We start from the raw sequence: 21,811 nt of genomic DNA on the forward strand, positions 1-21,811 counted from the left end.
TATCTCGAAGGCAGGTGCCAATAGGATGGTGCCAGACTCTTTTCAGTGGTGCCCATCAACAGCACAAGACGTAATGACCATATATTAAAATTAAAAAATGTTCCACCTAAACATGAGGAAGAACTTTACATCGAGGGTGGCAGCTCACTGGAACAGGCTGCCCAGGGAAGCCAAGGAGTCTCCCTCTCTTGAGACATTGAACGCCCACCCTGTGGCAGAGGTTTGGACCAGGGAATCTCCTGAGGTCCCTTCCAGGTCTGACAATGCCGTGATTATGTAAAAAGGAGTAGATATAACTTACAAGTAACAGACATGGCACGTTTTAGATAAAAACACTGCAAAGTAAATTTTACTTTCTCGGTTTGTCAGAGCAGACAACGCACGCGAGAAAGGCTGAAGGCTTTAGAGTTCTGCTTCATCTTCCTGACACTTATGGCGTGGGGGTTAGCGAGACGCCAGCTCTCCTGCACACCAGCACGCGGTACCGAGGTGACACGGCCGGGTCCGCTCCCGGCCCGGGCTGTCGGAGTCACCCGGCTCTGGCGGCCCCCGCTGCCTGTCCCCGCAGCCGCTCCGCCGCCGGGGCGGGCGCCCCCTCCGGGCGGGGCCGGGCTGGGGCGGGCCGAGCGCCGTCGCCGGCCGGGGCGGCGCCGCCAGAGGAGGGTCCCGGCGGGTCCCCGGCGCTCGCTGCCCCGCCTCCGCCGCCCCGCCCGGCCCGGCCCGGCCCGGCCCGTCCCGGTCCCCCCGCGCCCGCACGGACGGTCCGGCGGGCCCGCGGCCGCCATTGGCTCACGGCGCCATCCGGGCACTCGGCGCGGCGCCGCCGCTCGGCCCCATCGTCCCAATATGGCGGAGGTGAGCGGGCAGAGCGGGCCGGGCGCGGGGCTCGTCCGGCGCCCCGCGGGGCTCCGCGCCCGCAGCGCCCCCGCGCCGCCCCGGCACCCCCTGGAGGCGCCCCCGCGGCTGCTCGGCGGGACCGACGGGGGCGGCGGGGCCGGGGCGGCGGAGCCTGCGCGACCAGGCCGCGGGACGGGCGCGGTGCCGGTGCGCGGCCCGCGGGCGGCGGACGGGCCGCGGGACGGGCCGGCGGTGTCGCCGCTGCGGCGCGGGCCATGGCGAACCGCCCGGTGGGAGGGAGGAGGAGCGAGCCCCGGGCTGGGAGCGGGGACGAGGCGGCGGCCGGTCCGGTCCCTGACACGTCCCGCCTGGCGGGCCGGAGGGAGCGGGATCGCCGGCCGGGCCTGGCGCGGCCCCAGGAGGGGCCTTGTGCCAGAGGAGGAGGAGGGACGGAGAGCGGCAGGCGGGAGCGAGGGAAGGAGGGATGGAGCGGCCAGCAGGGCGGGACGCCGGGGCTGAGGCTGGAGGGGAGCGGGGAAAAGCGGGGTGGCGGGGAAACGGGGCAGCTCCGACGGCTGCGTGGAATGAAGGGCCCTGCGTGCTGCCGGGCCGCGGGGAGCCCGCTCTTATCTCGCTCTCTCCTTTCCTTGCAGGCTTCCTTTGGGAGTTCGAGCCCAGGTTCGTCCTCGCCCACCTTCTGCATCGGCACCCGGCCTGTCGCCCGCACGGCGTTCTCTCCTTGCTGCTCCTTCCCAAATTTATCCCCTCGTAGTTTTCCTAAGGCTTCGTGTGCACGCTGTTAACCGCCTGCCAGGTTTTTAAGAGGAGATGTGTGCTACGGAATCCTTCACTTAAGTCCAGTTGCACTTAGAAATTGGCTCCTCGGAACCAAAAATGAAATCAGAGTTGTGTAGCACTTTTGAGGCAGCACCTCAGTTAAGCCAGATAGCTTGGAGAGAGACAGCTTCTCTTGTTGCTGATAACTACAGGCTTGTTTAAATTTTTTACTTCTTGGTAATAACAGAAAATGTTTAAAATCATAAGAACAAGTAATTTTTAAGGCTGTAACTAAATGCTGTTAAGGTTCTTTGGACTACATTATACAACGAAGTATCATTAACATCAGCAGGGCTTTTCTCAAGTATTTGGGGAACACACTTGCTGATATGTAAATGCATTCTGCAGTGTTTGTCATCATGTTTAACCATTATGAAATTTGTTGAGTTTGTATTTTTCAACATAGTTTTGAATGTTTTAAATGGGATGTTGAACTTTCAGAACTACAGGAGAAGTGGGACTTTTTAATGTAAAGTCTATAGAACGGAACGTCCCCTTGAGTTAAATGGAAAGTGAGTTAAAAAAGCAATTCCAATCAATAATCTTAATCACACCCTTGTAAGTGCATGTTAGATTAAGGCAGTTGAGACTTTCCTAAAACTTGAGCACGATGTGATGGCCAACAGCAGGAGGATTAAACACATAATATCATTATTGGAGCTATAGTAGCATCAGCTGGGCTGAAAGTTCTGTGAGACCGTAATATGAATAGCATGTGAATAAAAAGCATTTTTGACCTGAATGTTTCTCTACAGTGTGATATTACAAATGTTGACAGCTTTGTCTTAGACAAGCTGAACAAAGTTCAGTTACCTGCATGTACAGAATGAATACTTAGCATAAATGATGAAAAGTTGCATTCTTTAAGGTTCAGAAGTGTTGGTATATACAGCTGTCTCAAGGCTGAAAGCAGTGCAAAGAGGAATATTGTATTATTTTTTGAAGGGGGTTGAAAATTTGTAGTTATTTTTTCAAAACTTTTGAAGAAGTTCCTTGGTAGAAATAATTCTTGGTAAACCTTTTCTTTGATGCTTGAAAGCTAAGGATTGCAATAGACCACTAGTATGTAAGGGGAAGCCAGAAGTGGAAGAGAAATATACTAATCTGTCTTGTTCCTCCAACCTGCAAGCCATAAAGAAGTGAACATTAAAGAGCAAAGCAACCCTGTAATTTGGTGATTATTGACTGCAGAACATTGACTACTGATGCAGAATATTTTTGTCTTGAAAATTAGTTGACTCTAATCATAATCTTTCAAATGACAAAGTGCATTTAAAATAATAGTACTTTTTTGATTACTTCTGAGTATTGTCTTCAGTAATTAAATAGTGTCTCTTGGACCACACACTGGGTATCACACTGGGTTGTTAATTAATGTGATCCATTAGAAGCATTTTGTTATTTTTAGTGTATTTTCCATAGCATTTCTTGAAATTCTGCTGTATTTTTCTAGATCTAGTGCTACAAATTAATTTTATTAGAAGATTCATTTGTGAGGCTAAAGCAATTGGAAGCGAGTCTCACTTACTTTGCTGTTAGTAGGATGTGAATTCATAACCTAAGTTATCTGTTTGCCAGTGAAAAACTATGCTTGTTACCATATAAATCAGATCAATAAAATCAGAGTCTGTAGATGACAGTCTTGCAGCTTCTGATATCTTTTGATGTGTGTGCTTTGTAGCTTAATGATGATTTCAAGAGTGTTTTGAACAATCTTTTATTCAGTAGAATACTAATTTGGGATTGTATTTCCTAAAACTTAGTTTTTCTTGTTTAGGTACTTCTCTCTGCTATTCTGTTTGTAGCAAGACAGAAAACTTCCTTATTACTTAAAAATATGAAAAGGAAGGTCATCTAAAGAAGCTGCTGAATTTGTCAAGTAGTTGCAAATTTGTTACTCCACTGAGAGTTCTGATCCTGTTTGTAAGAGAATAAATTTTTTTTTTTTTTGGCTGGGATTTAATTTCTTATATTGGTATAGGGGAAAAAGTTTCTCACATTAAGTTTTTTTTTTGATAGTTGGCTCTTTATCATCTGAGGATCATGACTTTGACCCATCTGCTGAAATGCTTGTACATGATTATGATGATGAGCGAACTCTTGAAGAAGAGGAAATGATGGAAGAAAGCAAAAATTTCAGCTCTGAAATTGAAGATTTAGAAAAGGTAAGAGAGACACTCTTCCTTGTGAATGTACATATTGTAGTTTTCTATACATTTTTCATATGTACTTTTCTATATATATTTTTGTTTTCATACATATTGTAACTTTTCTAGTGAAAAGAATATTCAACCTGCCCTTCAATTTGTGTTGTATAGTTCAGTTTTCTGCAAAAATGCATTTGCAGCTTGTATAAAAGAAAAGTCAGGTTGGGATGTAGCAGTGCATCATCACAGAAAAGGCTGAACTTAGCTTCTTAAACGTATTGGTGCTCATATTTTCTTTGATTTAGTAGCACATTTGCTTTGGTAGAAAAATCACTGGCATAGGTTTTAGAGGCCTGTTATCTAAGATCACTTCTGCATTGAAACTGTACATTTTGCATACTATTAAAATGGCATCTAGCTGTGTTTCATTATGTCGGTCAGGTTTTACTTCTCCAATATGCAAACAAACAACCCGGAATTATGCGTATTGGGTCACATTAATTGCTATATAAATGGTATTCCTATGTCTTAGTTTCATCAATTTAGCATTCAGCAGATGTACAAAATGATCAGTGTGCTCTTTGGCTTTTTCTATTCCATTTTACACTATTAATAAGAAGTTTTTCATATTTACACCTCCTGTTCATCCCTGGCAGTGTAGCATGGATTCTGCATCCTGCTGAACACTCGGAAACTGATGCTATTGGCGTTACTGTTAGCTAACCCACGTGCACCCCTCAGCATAATTGCAGGTCTTGGTCAGTGTACTTCTGAAAAAGTGTTATTTTTTAGCATCAAATACAAGGCTGTGGTTGTGTAGTCCACATAAAAACGAATTTTCTGCATGTGGAGTTCACAGTGTTTGTACTCCTGCCTTACTAGCTTTAAAATTACATTTTTGCTGATTATGAGCTTGCTGTTACAGTAGTGAAGCAGTTTGCCTGGTCTGATGGTTAAAATGGAGTTTTTACTCCACAAAATTCTCTTACTGCTTCTGTAATAGAAGAAAGAAGAACTGAGAGACACTCATCTTAAACACGTTATTACTTTAAGTCCTTATCCTGGAAAGACTTGGACATGAGTTTCTATTTACCCGTTGTGAAAAGTCTTTGCAGGACTAACACCTTCCCTGGCTAAAGAAAAAAAGGAATTTGATCAGTGTATGAGTTCAACAATACATTTTTAGAGGTATAACTTCTAAAGGGATAAATATTTCAAAATATTTTTCATACTCTGATGTCTTGAACCAGGTAATGAAAAAAAATCTTCACTGTGTATTGTTTTATTAATTGTATTAGGATGAAAATATGATGATAGTTATTAGAATCACTTGATCAAAAGCTATTTTTAAAAGACAAGTTAAAAATCAAGCCTTTCTCTTGATTTTTGCCTTTTCTTGGCTGTCTTTCTCTTGTTACATTCTCAATGGTTAATATAAAATGCATTGTGCAGGAGATGAAGGGCTTAGAAGTTGCTGTATTGGTTTATTTCACCAGCTATGTAGGAATGAAGTCTTCAAGGTTTTCGATATTTCTCTTGAAGAAATATTGACAAATCATGTTCTAAAGTATCAGATAAGCAGGAAATTTGTAATATTTACTCTTTAATTGCACCCAGTAAAATGTCTTCCCCAAGAACTTGACAGAACTTCCCTATATGCCAAGAGACATGTTTATGAATTATTGTTATCATAGAATCACAATATTTTAAACCTTTAATCATTCCTGCTTTCAGCTTAGTTTTTCTTTCTTTGTTTTTCATTTCTGTTCTTCAAAATATGTCTTATTCTCTTAGGCCTGCACTGTTTACAAGTAATTGACAATATGTTGAAGTGTTGTTAATCTTCTTGTATTAGGAAGGAAACATGCCATTGGAAGATTTACTAGCATTCTATGGCTATGAGCCCACGATTCCAGTTATGCCAGGTTCCAGTGCAAATAGCTCTCCAAGTGAACTTGCAGATGAACTTCCAGATATGACTCTAGATAAAGTAAGTCTGAATAATTTTCACTTGAATTGTTGTTTAAAAGCAGAAATCCAGATGGCTTTAAATTACATGTAATAATCTCTTGATGTTACAAAATACACCTTTGGTAATTTCAGTATTTATTGTCACTCTGGGATCTTACCTTTCAAGGATATTGGACATCTAGTTCTCATAATGGTGCAGAGCAACTTCAGTGTCACTATATTAGTACAAAAGAAAACTGAAAATGTTAACAGTTCTTCTGAAACACATGCGAAGAACTTATAATTAGGAGATTTGTTAGTTGTTTGGGGTTTTTTTAGTTAAGAAGTGGGATTTTTGGATAAAATATGCGATGTCCAGAAATAACTCTGACTTCCACCACTCATCAAGTACCAAAAAATGGCATGAAAATAACTTGAAAATGTACTCTTGAATGCTTTGGAATTTTATTTTCAAATGCAAATCTTTCAGAAAGGTCTCAGCCATGGGGGGTGAGAGATTGTTTTATGTGTCCTGACTATATGTGTTGCATTGCTGATACAAAACCCTGAAATTTTAGCTTTTGTGGTTTGCAAGTTAACTTTAAATTCTGAGATTTTTATTCTGATTTTTGGCCACAAAGCATGTGCAGCTTGTAGTTGAGCTTAGAAAGTATGCAAGTAGTAAGTATATGTCTTTTTTTTTCCCTGTGAGTATGATGTAATGGTAAACTCCACAGAAAGAATGATATAATGATGGCTCTGCACATCTGATTCTCATTACGATTCAAGATTGTGTTGAGGCTACAAAAATGTAGTCGGCTAGTTGTCTAATGTGGCTCTTTCCCTTCCAAATCTCTGTTAGAGGAGTTCAAACATATCTGTGAGTGGAGGAAGTGTGCCTTTTCTCTCTTAATATTGTTTCTTTAACCTACAAAAATGTCAGATTTTTTTTGTGTTTTGTTACCTAGAAGTATCCTCTTGGTAAAGTCTACAAAAAATTGGGCTGGGGTTTTTTTTTTTTTTTTGGTTGGTTGGCTTTTTCCCAGAGTTTAGGAGGCAGTAGTAGGCTTCTAAAGCTTTAGTATATCTGTGATGCAAAGAATGACAGAATGCTAAGTACGTGAGACAGTTTACATTGGTGTTTCTTCCTGGAAGCAATTGGAGGAACATGTGAGATTGATCCTTTCAGAAGTTAATTCTTGTGCATTTGTTTTAATCGAAGACAGAGGGAAACCACTATGTGTGACTCTGAAATGAAAGGCTATGTTCTTAGAGTTAGTAGGAGCAAACCAGCTTTTCCTTTAAAGGAATAGGGTCTACTAGTCTGCTACATTTTCTTATGGGAAGGTAATTAATTTTAATTAATGAGGCTTACAATTGGCTGAATCTAAGTGCTCACAAATCTGTATTTTATAGTCACTCTGAGGTTTCATTTTTTTTATTTTAATGATACAGGAGGAAATCGCTAAAGACCTCTTGTCGGGTGATGATGAAGAAACACAGTCTTCTGCTGATGACTTGACACCATCAGTTACTTCACATGAGGCTACTGACTTCTTTCCTCGGCCACTAAGATGTAGGAAACCTAATTTTATAATAGTACTCAAAAAGTCATAGCATTATATATAGCTTCATACCTTAAAATACCAAAACTGAGGAGTACTACTCACTGACCAGGAGAGTGGGTAGTAAAACCAGTAGAAAACCAGTGCTTTGCAGGATATTGTACATGAATGTTGCCTTTGGTTGGCATTGCTGAGTACCTAAAAAACTTAAAATTTGGTTCTCTGCTCAAAACACAAGTAAAATTAATTTCTCTATAAATCTAATGACTTCATAGTCAGTAGTTAATACAGTATTGAGGAACACCCTTCATGATTTTCCATGTTAGTGAATTATATGAACATGTAACCCATCTTTTAAATTAGTGTTTCTGTACTAAAATTTTGGCTGCTATTTTTAAGCCAGTGACTCCTCCATGCAGCCTGTGGATGTGAACTGGGGCGCAGTGTCTTTGTGATTATTTCCCTTCACACACTCAGCACTTTTCCATAGGACTTCATGGGGTGAGCCAAAGCAGTTTTATATGGGATGGGGCCTGTAAACCCATGACCACCAGAATTTCACTATCCATGGAGCTGTGATGGGAAAGAACCAGTGGTTCAGTTATCCAGGCTGGATGAGATACTCCTCATTGCCTGTTGCATCTCATTTGCTCACTGGTGTCCTAGAGTTAAGAGCAGTGTGGAGGACTTACATCACAGTTTTAATTTGGCAAATATCTTAAGGTATTCCATGGGGGATTTCATTTTTGTAGAGGAGGGGGGAATAAAGGGATTGGGCTCCTCAGTCACCAGCAATCATAGCCCTTTGCATGCTGCTGTCTGACAAAAGCAGGACCTTTATATTGAAAGGGAGATACGAAAACCTTTAAAATTGTAATGCCGCTTTTTCAGTTAAACTCCAAAACATGCTGGCACTTGGAACTGTTAAGGAATATGACATTTTAAGTGCGGCAGCTTCATAGAGAAATATGTTTAGCCCCTCATCTGTACTGAGAATTAAGAAACAGTTATCTTTGTTCTCTGCTGTCATGGTTTTGTTTCAGACTGTTACTTTATTAGAACATTAGACTGGACATTTTAAGATCAAGTATCCACCATTTCAGGGAAGGAGATGTCAGTTCTCTGTGCTGTTGGCAGTTCCATCATTTTACTGGTTGCTGTCCATTTCCCAAATTCTAAGATAGCATTGTTTTAAGATACACATTATCTGATACATAACACAGACTGTTTCCTTGAGTTTACATTAGTTGAGCAAAATAATTGTCTGATTGTCCAAGCATATTTTTCCATTCATTCAGGTTAGCCTCTTGCTGGCTACTTATAATACCAAAAAAGTGATAGACTGGTGATTTTAGTAATTACTATGGAAGAAGACCATCAGTCCGTGCAGTCTTGGATATTGTCTCTGATGTTCATGATGTTTTAGTTGTGATGAAGCTAAAATTTCAGCCCAGTTTATGAGTATGTTTTTTCTAAAGTTGGAGAATACAAAATAGGTGTAATTGTGTCACAACTGTAGATTCCCGTCTGCTGAGGATTATACAACTATAAAAATAGAACTGCTTCAGAACCCAGTGCCACAGCATTCCAGATTCTAAAATATGAGTTATTCTATGGAGTAATATATTTGAATTGTTTGGAGGGCTCTGCTGTATTTCTTCCTAAGAGAAGGAAAAAACAGGGTCAAAGAGGAGTAAGGAGTCTTTTGCTCTCTTTTACCTACTCCATTTTGTATGTCTCTCCTGTATCTTCATTCTGTGCTAAGGCAGCCTGGTTTCAAGGAATGCCCATTAAAACTTCTGTTGAAAGGTTTTAGTAGGTAATAGAGGCATGCCTTCAGCTTCACTCTCTTTGTGATTAACCTGAGGCTGTGTCATAGCCCTGGAAGTTTTCTGCTTTTTCTCTATGTATAAGCTTTTATTGAGAAAATCAACCAAAAAAAAAATCTTGTTTCCTTTTGTACAGTAGATTGTGTCATTTGCAATGATGATGAATGTTTCAGTTCTGCAGTATACAAATACCAAATAGTTCCAAATACAAATACACAAATACAAATAGTTCTGACTTCCTTCTAGTTTGGTTTTGGTAGAAATCTGGCTCAACAGACACTCAATAAGTGTCTCCCTGAATAAAAGCAGGTGCTCCTTTTAAAAGTAAATGATATCTTGTAGTTTTATGCTTGAACATAAAATTCTTCATAGCTAAAAGCAAACTTCTTTGTTTCTGAAGCAAACACCACCTGTGATGGAGATAAGGAATCTGATGGTGAAGATGTAGAGGCAGACAATGGTAATTCATCTGAAGATTTGAGAAAGGTAATAATTACATTTTTTAAAGTTAGAACTTAGCTGTTAAAAAAAAGCCAGTAAGATTTTAGTATGTATCTAAAATTGTACCTTCATTTAGGAATTGTGTGTCACATGCCAGGTTAATGACGTTATTTATACTTGTATGTGCAAAATATTGTTGATCACTTTTTCTCTTCATTTTTATTACATTTTCAGGAAATAATGGTTGGTTCACAGTACCAGGCTGAAATTCCAGCTTACCTTGGCAGATGTAGTGATGATGAAAAGGGTATGTTCTTCTAATTGTTTTACTTCTTATTTTATGCTCATACATAGTTCTTGATTGGAAAATGTTATTTAAATTTGTAAGGTCAGTTCAATTACCTAGCTAAAGTCTCAGAGACCATTAAAGAAGGTACTAGAAAATGGAAGTAGCACAACTGTATACTTACACCTCAGAAATGTGACTCTCCAACGTAGAGGGGACTTTCTTGTGTCAAAATTAGAGGCTTAATTCTGAAGTGTCTGGTAATATCAGGTGTCAACTAACTGTAGGAGTTAGGAGTTACTTTTGTTGGAGAATCATAGCTGGTCTATGAGCATGTAACTTAATTTACACTGAAGTGGTTCAAAACAGTCTCCTTCCTTGCTTGTTTTTATTTTTTGGCAGGTAAAATCATGTGAGTTACAAAACTGATACAGAAAACCAAGCGATAAGCTATTTTAAATTTCCTTGTATAGGTCCTGTTATACTGTGTCTTAAAAATTAGGTGTTCTAAATATGATTTTACTTCAGTGCAAATTTAGGTTAAAAACTGCAGCTGTGCTAGAGTGGAAAAAAAGATCCTTATTTAATAGAGTTTTGTTTCTTTAGAAACATAGTACATATAGCTGTGAAATTAAAAAGGCAAATAATGCAAAAACATTTGGTCATGGGTGGAATAGCTGGGAAATTAAGAAACAGGTAGAGTGATGTAATAATAAATGAAGGGCATTCTGTGGTTTTTTTCTGTAAATTTTTGATATTCTGTAAGGTTCTTTAACATTTAAGGGGGATATTATTTGAGTGAATTGTATTGAATCTTTTTAACAGTGCTACTTGCTCTTTTGAGGAATAATCCTTTGCAATAGAAAAGAAGGTTTGGTAGGGATGGAGCTGGAAGTGTTAGGAAGTGATTATCTTTGTGTTGATTAAGATCTAGGAAAGCCTCCAATTTTTTAAGATCCAAGCATGGTGCTAGTGGGTTGCAAAAAATGGAAAAGTAAGGACTGGATTTATGTGGGTAGTTCTTTTATTATTTCCACATCTTGACTTATCCTTAGCCAAGAACTAAGGAAGTTCTTATAACCAGAAGATGACCAAGGAGGTGTCAGTCTGATGGTTTTACCTGTAATGAGTTGGTAGTGGAGAGAACCAGTGAAAGTGTTGTCTGATAGCATGGCCAAGAGCAAAGGGGTAGCTGCCAGATCAGAGAGCTCAAGGAGCATCTTTTGGGGTCGTTTAGTAATGGACTCCAGCAAAAAGCACTGCATTGTCTTGGCTGATAAGGACAACTGGAGAGGAGTATCACCAGCACTCTGGAAGGCTGGGCTTGGTAGTAGGGCTGGATGGTTAAATGAAAGCCTTTCCTCTATGCCTGGAAGAACTAGTGATGGCAAATACAGCTTACATCTGTGCTATGTAATCCAGCTACCAGAATTGAGCTAGAAAGCAGTTCTCCACTCCTATAAACTTTACATTTGGAACATGTCTGACTGAAAGCTTTCTCTGTTGTTAAGCTATAAAAGAACTTTGTGTCACTTTATTCTTCACCTTAGCCTAATGTTGTTTCCTGCAGTTTTAGGAGAGCTTTGAGCATCTCCATTTTTTCTGCCGTAACAGCCATTAGTATTCTATATTTGAATTAAATAACTCAAATTCTATATTGCCAAGAGAGTACATAAAACATGATGTGCAATGATAATCACATCTATTGATCAGAGTAGAGGATTTATAGTTTAATCTAGTGTTGGAACATATGCACAGACTAACAAAGCTTCATGTCAGCTGTTGTGTGTTGTATCATCCTTGAAATAAGCTATCTGAGAATTGCAGATGTCATTTCAATGTACTGTGGAGGACTCTACATCCTAATCACTTAAAGCGTACAACATACCAAGTTCTTAACAGCATTCAGTTGCTACTGAATGAAAAAACAAATCACCACATTGCCATATAAATTGCCATTTTGTTATGTAATTTCTGGCAAATTTTAGTTGAAAATTACGAATTAGCTAAAGTGATCTGCAGTTTGAAAGTGACATGGTCATGCTTGATTTGATTGCTTCTGCATTCCTGTTCTTTGTGAAATAGCTTTTAATGTTACAGCCTTAAAAATGGTACACATGGCATGAATGGATTTCTGTTTTATCAGCTTATGAAAATGAAGACCATTTACTTTGGAAACCTGATGTGATCTCAGAAAGTAAAGTTAAAGAATACCTTTTTGAAACCTCCTTAAGAACAGGAAATGAAAAAATGATTGGCAGAATTCCTGAAGGACTGCATACACGGGACAATGAACAAGTAGGTTTTATATCTGTTCCATTTGTGACACAGAGCTCTGTAATTAACCTGTGGTCTCCTTCTCTGCTTTGTACTATAAAGGCACTGCTACTCAGTGTTGGATATTATGAAGTCAGGATCTTACTTAAAATGTTTAAGCACATGTTTAAAAGTCTTGAGTATTTGAATGTTAGCAGCCTTGTGATCTGTGATGTTTCTGATTGTCACACTGTTGACAAATTCAGCCTTTTTAATAATTTCATATAGTGTTTTACATTTTTTTAGTTAAATCTTGCCTCAGCTTTTGGGTGGTTTGGTTTTGGCTCTTATTTTTAAATCTTCATTATATGTAAAGATAAATAATTTTTTTTACACTAGATATGTTCACTGGAAGACTAGTTTTGGAGTCTAGATTGGATATTGGAAAACAGACTTTTTCTAAAGACCTTTTTATTTTATAGGCACTGTATGAACTTCTTAAAAGCAGCCATAATGTTAAAGAAGCAATTGAGAGATACTGCTCAAATGGAAAGGCATCTCAGGGTAAGGGAATACCTGTTTTTTCAGAAAAGTGTGGTTTAAAAAAAAAAAAAAGTTGTGTGGAAAATCCTTGAGTAGGAATCACATTATCAAGCACATCCCTGTCATGATGATTTTAGCCCAAATTAGGTGTAATCTGACAGTTGGCCAATTGAAAGTTCTGCTACAGTAGTTTGCAGTTTGTATAAAGGCTGAGGATCTGCGTTTGATCTTCCCTTCTTTCTTCCACAGCTGTTGTAACAATGAAACAGATTGAGAAGGGTGGGGAGGGATGTGATTCTGCTGCTATAAAGCTGTTCTCGCCCACTATTAATTTAATATCTCTTTGAGATAGTGATTGATTACAGTCTGATAACATTTGTACCAAGATCAGAATGTAGGTTGGTACATAAGTAAGCCCCCACACTGTGCTAGCATTTGTGCTATGCCAGCCCTGAACAGGCTCTATTGTATAGTTCCACAGGGCATGGAGAGCTTTCCTTGAGTCTGCATTGGAAAATGGGCTTCCATCTTGTTTGTCCTTATTATTTATTAATCCCTTAAATGAAAACCAGAGTCTGTCAAAGATGGGGTTTTGTCCTTTATTTTTGCATGTGTATTGTGTGAAGTGGAATGGGTTATGAGCTCTGCCGTAAGTTGATATTCTGGCAGATAGGCCTGTACTCAGATCCAGAGGGAAGCTGCATGTGTGCAGTGTAGGTGCTGTGAGACACAGGTGTCTGCGTGCTTGAAAGCTGGCTGGCAACTGAAGTACCACACAGCTGCTCACTCACTTCTGCCCCACCACTTCCTTTCCTGGTGGAAGTAAGAACTAGAGGAGAAAAGTAAAACTTTGGTATTGAGCTAAGAATAGTTTAATAATGGAAACAAAAAAAGAATACAGTAATAATAACAGTGATACTGATGATAATAATAACTGTAATGAAAGGGAAAGACAGAGGACTAAAGCCCCAGGGAGGCAGTGATGCTCAGTGACACGGGTGCTCAGCACCTGCTGACTGATCTCAGCCCATTCCCAGCAGCTCCCCCAGCTCCATCCTGGCCATGCTGCTCTGTGTAGGACACATCCCTGTGGCCAGGTCGGGTCAGCTCTCCTGGCCTTGCTCCCCCAGCCTCTGGGGCACCTGAGCAGTGCAGAGCACAGAACACTGAAATGTCCTTAATTGCACAGTTTGGCACCTGCTGAAACATCAGTGTGTTATCAATATTGTTTTCATATGGGATCCAAAACACAGCACTTTACCAGCTACTAGAAAAAAAAGTATCTCAGCCAAAATCAAGACACTAAGGTCAAGGTGAAGGGGGCAATAAGGACTATAAGAGGAATGCTTTAAGAAGTCATGTACAAGAAGAGATTGTGTAAACCTTGAAGTGTCATCTGTAGGGCTGTATCCTAAGTCCAGTACCTCTCTGGAATTTAGGTTCCCGTTTCAGGATTGAAAAATACCTCTGTTCTTTTGTGGCTTTGATGCCTTGTGAAGGCTGACCTAGAATAGAGGCTAGATGGAGTTAAAGAACAAAGTAGGGATTTATTAAAAGGCTTAATGGATGCGCATTGGGTAGTGCATCCACAAGAGTCCAGCCAGGGCTACACACAAGATGAGCCCAAAATGGTCACAAAATGTGCAGCCAGAGATGAGGTCTCACTTTTTTAAGTTCTGATTCATTTACATATTGGGAGTTAATTGTCCAGTTACAGCTTTAGGTTATGAAGTCCCATCATTCTTGTTTTTCTCTCTCATTCTGCCATTGTTTCTGCTCTTGGGCCTGAAATTTGGGTTGGTTGTCCTTGGTCCCAAGCTAGGAAAGGAATTGTTTTGTCTGCTTGCTCTGTGAAGAGAGCTCACCATCCCTTCATATGAAGCTCAAAACTGCACACTAAAGAACTGCACAGAATCTGAAACATACAAAAGCTAAAACCTGAGGCATCAGCTTAGAGGCCAAAATTCCATCCTAAGGACTAGTAGTCCTTACCCATACCCCATCCCCAGTTCAAATGGAATTGTCATACTCTCATTAAAATGGTATGGGATAGATGGAGGAGTAAGGCCTAGTAGATGAGGAAGAGGCTGTGGATGTTGTCTACCTAGACTTCAGTAAAGCCTTTGACACCATTTTCCTCAGCATTCTCCTGCAGAAGCTGTCAGCCTGTGGCTTGGACAAGGGCACTCTTTGCTGGGATAAAACTGTCTGGATGGCTAAGCCCAGAGAACGGTGGTAAATAGAATTACACCCTGCTGGTGTGTTCCCCAGGGCTCAGTACTGGGGGCATTTCTGTTTAATATCTTTATCAATGATCTGGAGCAAGTGCACTCTCAGTCCGTTAGCAAGCAAAACCAGTTTGGGTGGGAGTGTTGATCTGCTGGAGGGCAGGAAGTCCCTGCAGGGGGATCTGGGCAGGCTGGATCATGGCTGAGGCCAGTGGTGTGAGGTTCAACAAGGCCCAGTGCCAGGTCCTGCCCTTGGGTCACAACAGCCCCAGGCAGCTCCACAGGCTGGGGCAGAGTGGCTGGAAAGGAGCTGGGGGTGCTGGTGACAGCAGCTGGACATGAGCCAGGCTGTGCCCAGGGGGCCAAGAAGGCCAATGGCATCCTGGCCTGGATCAGCAATGCTGTGGCCAGCAGGGCCAGGGCAGGGATTGTCCCCCTGTGCTGGGCCCTGCTGAGGCCACAGCTCCAGTGCTGTGTCCAGGGCTGGGCCCTCACTGCAGGAAAGGCCCTGAGGGGCTGGAGAGAGCCCAGAGAAGGGCAATGGAGCTGGGGCAGGCTCTGGGGCACAAGTGCTGTGAGGAGCAGCTGAGGGAGCTGGGGGTGTTTGTCCTGGAGAAAAGGAGGCTCAGGGGGGACCTGATCACTCTCTACAGCTGCCTGAAGGGAGGCTGTGGCCAGGTGGGGTTGGCTTATTCTCTCAAATCAGTGACAAGATGAGAGGAAGTGGCCTCAAGCTGCATCAGGGGAAGTTTATATTGGATATTGCAAAGAACTTCATGGACAGGGTTGTTAAACATTGGAATGGACTTTCCAAGAAGGTGATGGAATCACCATCCCTAGGGATGTTCAAGAAACAACTAGATATAAGACATTTAGTGTTGTGGTCTAGTTGATATGGTGGTGTTTCATCAAAGGATGGGCTTCATGATCTTGGAGGTCTTTTCCAACCTTAACGATTCTATGATTCTGTAATGCTGTCAATGTCTGTCTCTTCAAGTAGCCTTTATACTATGATCTACTCTACCTACTGAAACTCACTACTGTTCTCAAAAATATACCACTCCAAGGCGAGTTTCTTGGCAGTGAGACTTTCCATGGGGGTGTTTTCTCCTCTTCAAAGGCTGAGAACTCTGTAGTAAGGAATGCAAAATTAATGGGGCTCAGAAAGAAAAAAACAGCTGTGCAGTAGAGCGATTATTGCTTTTTATCTGGGAGCAAAAAGGTCTTCTTCAGTGTCTGCTTCCAGAGATACTTTGAAATGTGTGAATGCATTTTGCCCCACTGGCTTTACATTTTAGGCATTACATTCTGAGTGGAAACTTTCTGAATCACCATTATGAATATAAGAGATCTTAAAAACCCCTCCTTGCTTATATATATACCCAAAGCTACAATCAAGATAGGAAATTAACAAGAATCTTGAATGATTTTTTTTGTTGTTTGTCAAACCAAAATCCAGTTTTAGAAAATGTAGGCTTAATTGTTAAAATAAAAAAAAGAGGAGAAAAGAAATTTGCAGTTTCTCCTTAAGAGATCTGACAGGGTTAGAAGTGACCCCCTGTGTCTCTTTAGGACCAGGTGGTTATATGGGGTTTTTTTCTGGATTCCCTGATATCCCTTACTTTTCAAAAGCCTGGATCATGTTGACTGTAGTCCCTGTCAGTTGGTGCTGTATGGCTTCCTGACCTAGGCTTGGTGCTGAGGCACTCCTCCAAGTGTGGAAAAACTACCTCACCAGGGGGTTTATGATACCAGGCAAGGTGTTGTGTGTTCTGGGCAGTGTGTCTCATGCTGGATCCATCTGGCTGTCAGCGTCTGGTTGGAATTGCCCTCTTGATGACAGTTCATCCCACCCTGTGTCTCAGCTGTGATTTACAGTGCCGTGCACCATGGCTGGCATCCAGGCTGGTCCTTGGATCCTGGGTAAGACATGGCCTAGACTGCTGAGTGCCTGGGAGGGTGTGGGCCTGGCACTGCTCTGTGGTTTGCACTGCAGGGCTGAGCTCTCTCAGGCCTTCTTGTCTGTGATGCTCACTCAGAACAGGGCCATCTCTCAAAACAGGATTTTCCTTTGCTCTTTTTTCCAACAACCACTGTTCCTTGTGTCCTGTGTAACAAGAAATATTGAGAAAAATTATCATACTTACCACCTCAGTGATGTTTATCAATCATTATTTTTTGATGACAAATGTATTAAGAACAATAAACCTTTGAAATATCCTTTGCCTTCAAGTATGAAAGATTTCTGAAATCAAACTCTTCTAGATCATTCTTTGTAAAGAAGAATGTTAAATTTCAGGTAGGATAGTTTCTCAGTAGGAGAAATAAAATGATCTAAATAACTGAATTACTTTCTTTTTAGAATGCATTTGAATATTCATCCATTAGGAACAAAATTTTTATTCTTTGTAAAAGATTAATGACTGAAATCAAGTTTCTCATGCTACTTTTATAATTATCTAGAAGAGATGACAGCATGGTCAGAAGAAGAATGCAGAAGCTTTGAAAATGCACTTCTTATGTATGGAAAAGACTTCCATCTCATACAGAAAAACAAGGTTAGTATTTTACAGTTAAATGGAAGAGTTGGTAAATTGTATGATACTATGTGAAGGCAATCTGTTTGTTAGAAGCCATACAAAAGAAGGAAATAAGAACAATATTAAAATAAATTTGGCATTTTTGAACTAATTTTTCCTTTCTTTTGCACTAATGTTTCCAAATGTCATTGGAAATACTAGGCATTGTGAGATGAGTTAATATATTGTCTCTGAAACCAACTTAAGTTGACATTACTTCTGTGCATGCATGTGCATTACAATTCAGATTAAATTCGTGCCTTTCCTAGAAGTGAACAGTATTTCTTTACCATGGCTATAGGAGGGGAGAATGCATCTTTGCCTAATTTATTCCATCACCAGGAAGGTGCAAGTTTACAGAATCAGGCTGAGTTCTGTGTTTTCATAAGGTATAGTCATCCATAACACTCTCTTTTCTGAGCAAAAAATTAGTTCTAAGCTTGGTCTGGATTGCTTCTGATTGACTTCTCTGTGCCCGAAGAATAGGCCGTTTTGTTATTTTTATCAAAAAGCAATAGTTTACAATATCAATATTTCCAAATGTCTTGTATACCTCTTTTATGTTTTTGATACTATATTAAAGGGATTCTTTCTTTAGGAGCCTTTATTGTATTTCAGGTGAACTTTGTAGGGTTGTGGTTGCTGTTCAGCAACTATTTTCTGGTCTTACCCAGTAACTGGTTTGACCTATTCTAAATAATTTGGATAGCTGAGATTTTAAATGGACTTTAACAATAAGCATTAACGCATCAGAGATAACAAATATATTTTCCAACATGGAACAAAACACTTGTGTTGATGTGTCACTATGGTCCATAATTTGTCTAAGAAGTCTGCTGGGTTTTTTCCCCAGGCAAAAGGCAGAAAAGTTTAGGGAAAGTTCTGGGATCCAGAACAGATAAGGTGATGTCATTTGTACATAGAAAGTATCAGCTAGACAAGATTCAGTGTGTGGAGGAGCTTAACAAGATGTGTTTCCTTATCACTGCAGCGCAAAGCTTTGTTAACTGGGACTGCATGCATTAGCATGTGGACATCTGCTAATTTCCTCCCCTTCCTGGTATGTCTGTGCCTAAACTAGCAAGGTTTACTACTCCACCCAAGGCATTTTGGATTCACCACTGATCTTTCTGCATGTTTGGAAGTGCTCAAATATATTTTACTGCCTGACTGTATCGGATAGCATTGTATATTGGATAGAGTTGTAGAACTGGAACTGTGGATGATGTGATGATGATGTGAAATGTTTCAGTCCTTACTACCTTCTCAACAAGACTACAGTTTTATTTTGTTTAAGCATTTACTGCTCTGGTTGGACAACTCTGTTGCCAAAGCCTCCACAGTTCTGGACTTTCCCCAAAGAAACACATATCCAGAGTCTTTGGTACTTCACTCCTCTTAGGTCATTCATTTGCTCAGCTTTTTCCCTCACAAGAAAGGGTATATCTTACAGTTTAAAAAATGCTATGTCTAAGTACTTCAGATGTAGATAGAGCTTCAACCTAGATTAAGAAAAAAACATCCAATAATGCATTGAATAGAACAAATGTAGTACTTGAAACTATAGGTCTGTTTGGAGTCTGCTAAGATTTGTTCCAAAACAATAGAAACTAACAATATTGCAGGAGTGGGAATTGGGAAGATGACAAAACCTAAGTCTTTGCATTAATCTTGTCAATTCTTCTTGCTGCCCTTTAGGTAAGAACCAGAACAGTTGCTGAGTGTGTGGCTTTCTACTACATGTGGAAGAAGTCGGAACGTTATGATTACTTTGCTCAGCAAACACGATTTGGAAAGAAGAAATATAACCATCATCCAGGAGTTACGTAAGTTAAATGTTATTGGAATGTGTTTCTGTTGCAGACCTATATAATGTAGAAGACTTCCCCCCACCCCACTTCTGTCATTGCAGTGTAAAGCTTCAGTGGCTATGGCAACTGAAATTAAATCTATCGTCATTTATAGGTCTTGTTTTCTAGTTACATAATAAATTATGGATGCAATATTCTTTTAGGGACTACATGGATCGTTTGGTAGATGAAGCAGAATCCCTTGGAGGAGCAGTACATTCTTCAGCCTTAACATCTAACAGTCGAACAGAAACCATTCCTGACCAACAGCTAAGCATTCTGAACTCTATCACTGCCAATGAGTTGACAGGTAAATCAAGGGGAAAAAAAATAATTGTTGGAACTAGGCAAGCAACTATTTCATTTGCATTTGTGTTCATCTGTTTTCCAGCACTGACAAACACTGTAGCTACAGTCTGCCACACTTCAGATGTGAACTGCCTGGATGATGCTTTTTCTCCCATGGACAGCTTACCCCGAGCACCAGTTAATCATGTGCCTGTTGGAACAGAAGAATTGCTTAACTTGCCCAGCAATGGTGAAAGTGATTGTTTTAATTTATTTGAGACTGGCTTTTATCATTCAGAGCTAAACCAAATGAACATGTGCAGTGAGGAGGCAGAAAGACCTGCGAAGAGATTGAAAATGGGGATTGCTGTCCCAGAATCTTTCATGAATGATGTCTCTGTAAATAACCTTGGTGTGGACTTTGAGAACCACACACACCACATTACCAGTGCCAAAATGGCTGTTTCAGTGGCTGACTTCAGCAGTCTATCTGCAAATGAGACAAATGGTTTTATCAATACCCACACTCTCCACCAACATGCTGCCCTTCATTCAGAATGACTGTGGAAAACTAAACAAACAGTGGGTACTTTATGCAGTAGTAGTAAACTTGATGGGAGCTATCAGGTTTGCTTAGTCTTTCACTGGAAGTTTGAACTTTATGACATCAGTGATGTCTTTGTATGTATAGAACTATATCTTGATTTATCAAGAGTAATTTCTTTTTTCAGTCCATAAATGTGGAAATGTCATAGGATGTGTGGCAGAGTTTGGGACTAAGAGAACTCTGTGATGCAGCTTTAAGCTCTGCTTCAGTTTTTTTTTCCTAAAGCCTGTAGACGGAAGCCACCGTTTCAAAACCAGCACAGAAGTTCTGAACGGATTGGAGTGGCTTTTTTAGTAAGTTACTTTTGCCGTAATGGATGCAGTGGAATAACAATGTTTACAGGTACCGATCCTGATCCCTGCTCAATGTAGCATTTTTTTTCCCCCCCTTATAAAGGCAGGGATGGGTTTGTTTATTTTAAACTGCACAAACATACAAGGATGTTTTTTAAATGGAACCTTCTCTCATGTGATACTAAACTAGAGCACTTCAGTTTACAAAGCAGCAAATTCATGTTGGTGGAAGCTAGCACAAGGGACTTAAGATGAGTAAAGTGAAGATCTACACTTGAATGCTGTTGCAAAATTAAAGGTCATGGCTACCTTACAAAGAAGTAATCATGCTGCCATAGACGTGTGTGTACTTTAAACTTATTGGCTCAAACAGATGAGTTTTAGGCTATATTGTATTTGGAAGGGGTTTGTCCACAACTTTGAAGAGTAATGCAATCGTGTACCTTAACTTTCCTAAGGCAGCTGATGTATAAAGCTACAGTCTGCACAGCTTAGGATTTACCACTAAACATGTTTGGAAGACATCTTAAGTTGTTTGGAGCACTGCAGTTCAAGTGTTACAGTTTTGAGGGACTATCTAGTTTATATAGTAATAGTAGAACCTTGAAGTACATGCTTGAAAGTTTTTATTTAGCGTGGATTGCATTTATTTGTTTTGGCAAGTCATTGGCTTCAAAACAGCACTTCACTTCTGTGGTAAATAGGAAAGGATGAGTATAAATGCATCCCATAAAAGCAACTATTTAACTTCATTACATTTTTTTATTTTGAACCTTGAGTGCAATTTAGCCGCCCAGGATGTTTGTCTTGCAAATGTTTGTTCCAATTGCTGCAGGAACCAAGCATAGTATTGGCTTGTAAGATGTTGTAGCATACAATTTGCAGGGTGTTCTAATGAAAGCCTGAACATCCCTTCAGGACCATTACTCCTGTCCCTCCATACTTTTTCTTTGCACTGTTTGTATTACAAGTTTAATTGCCACTAATTTGTTTTCATTATTCAAGCAATTAAGTTTGCATTGTTGATATTTTCAATAGTTGCTTCAAGGTTGTGGTGAGTAATTAGAAGGTAGTGACTTTAATATTTGAAAGGGAAGAGGGTATTTATTACGCATACTGTGAACTGCATTGATATCCCAAGTTTCAGATGCAGCATGTGGAGTTTTCTTTACAGCATTATAATGAAGATTGCTTTGAAGTGTTTATGCAATAGCACATTTATCATATTAAAAACAAATTAGTTTAGCACAGTGGACAAAAGTAGATATGATTTTG

At 40.3% G+C, this 21,811-nt stretch overlaps 1 protein-coding gene across 3 annotated transcripts; it reads left to right on the top strand.

The window, feature by feature from the left end:
* Positions 1–773: 773 nt before the first annotated feature.
* On the top strand, positions 774–21,811 carry MIER3 (MIER family member 3). 3 transcript variants are annotated; one of them, XM_058043867.1, is made up of 13 exons: positions 774–855; positions 1,491–1,515; positions 3,694–3,839; positions 5,677–5,811; positions 7,227–7,347; positions 9,566–9,651; positions 9,841–9,913; positions 12,039–12,190; positions 12,631–12,712; positions 17,383–17,477; positions 19,197–19,324; positions 19,513–19,658; positions 19,740–21,811. In XM_058043867.1, exons 1-13 carry the CDS (start codon positions 847–849, stop codon positions 20,195–20,197), a joined length of 1,656 nt encoding a protein of 551 aa, XP_057899850.1. In that variant the 5' UTR covers positions 774–846; the 3' UTR covers positions 20,198–21,811. The 3 variants fall into 3 exon arrangements, with proteins under 3 accessions (XP_057899850.1, XP_057899851.1, XP_057899852.1); XM_058043868.1 differs by having other exon boundaries at positions 17,386–17,477; XM_058043869.1 differs by having other exon boundaries at positions 789–855; positions 1,491–3,597.

This window comes from Melospiza georgiana, chromosome Z (assembly GCF_028018845.1).
Source record: "Melospiza georgiana isolate bMelGeo1 chromosome Z, bMelGeo1.pri, whole genome shotgun sequence".
NCBI classification, from domain to species: Eukaryota; Metazoa; Chordata; class Aves; order Passeriformes; family Passerellidae; genus Melospiza; species Melospiza georgiana.

Bases quoted from the DNA above. Each gene is read 5' to 3' on its own strand.
- MIER3 (XM_058043867.1), top strand. The intron at 12,191-12,630 runs GTAGGTTTTATA...TTTATTTTATAG, and splicing joins ATACACGGGACAATGAACAA to GCACTGTATGAACTTCTTAA. The intron at 19,659-19,739 runs GTAAATCAAGGG...TCTGTTTTCCAG, and splicing joins CACTGCCAATGAGTTGACAG to CACTGACAAACACTGTAGCT.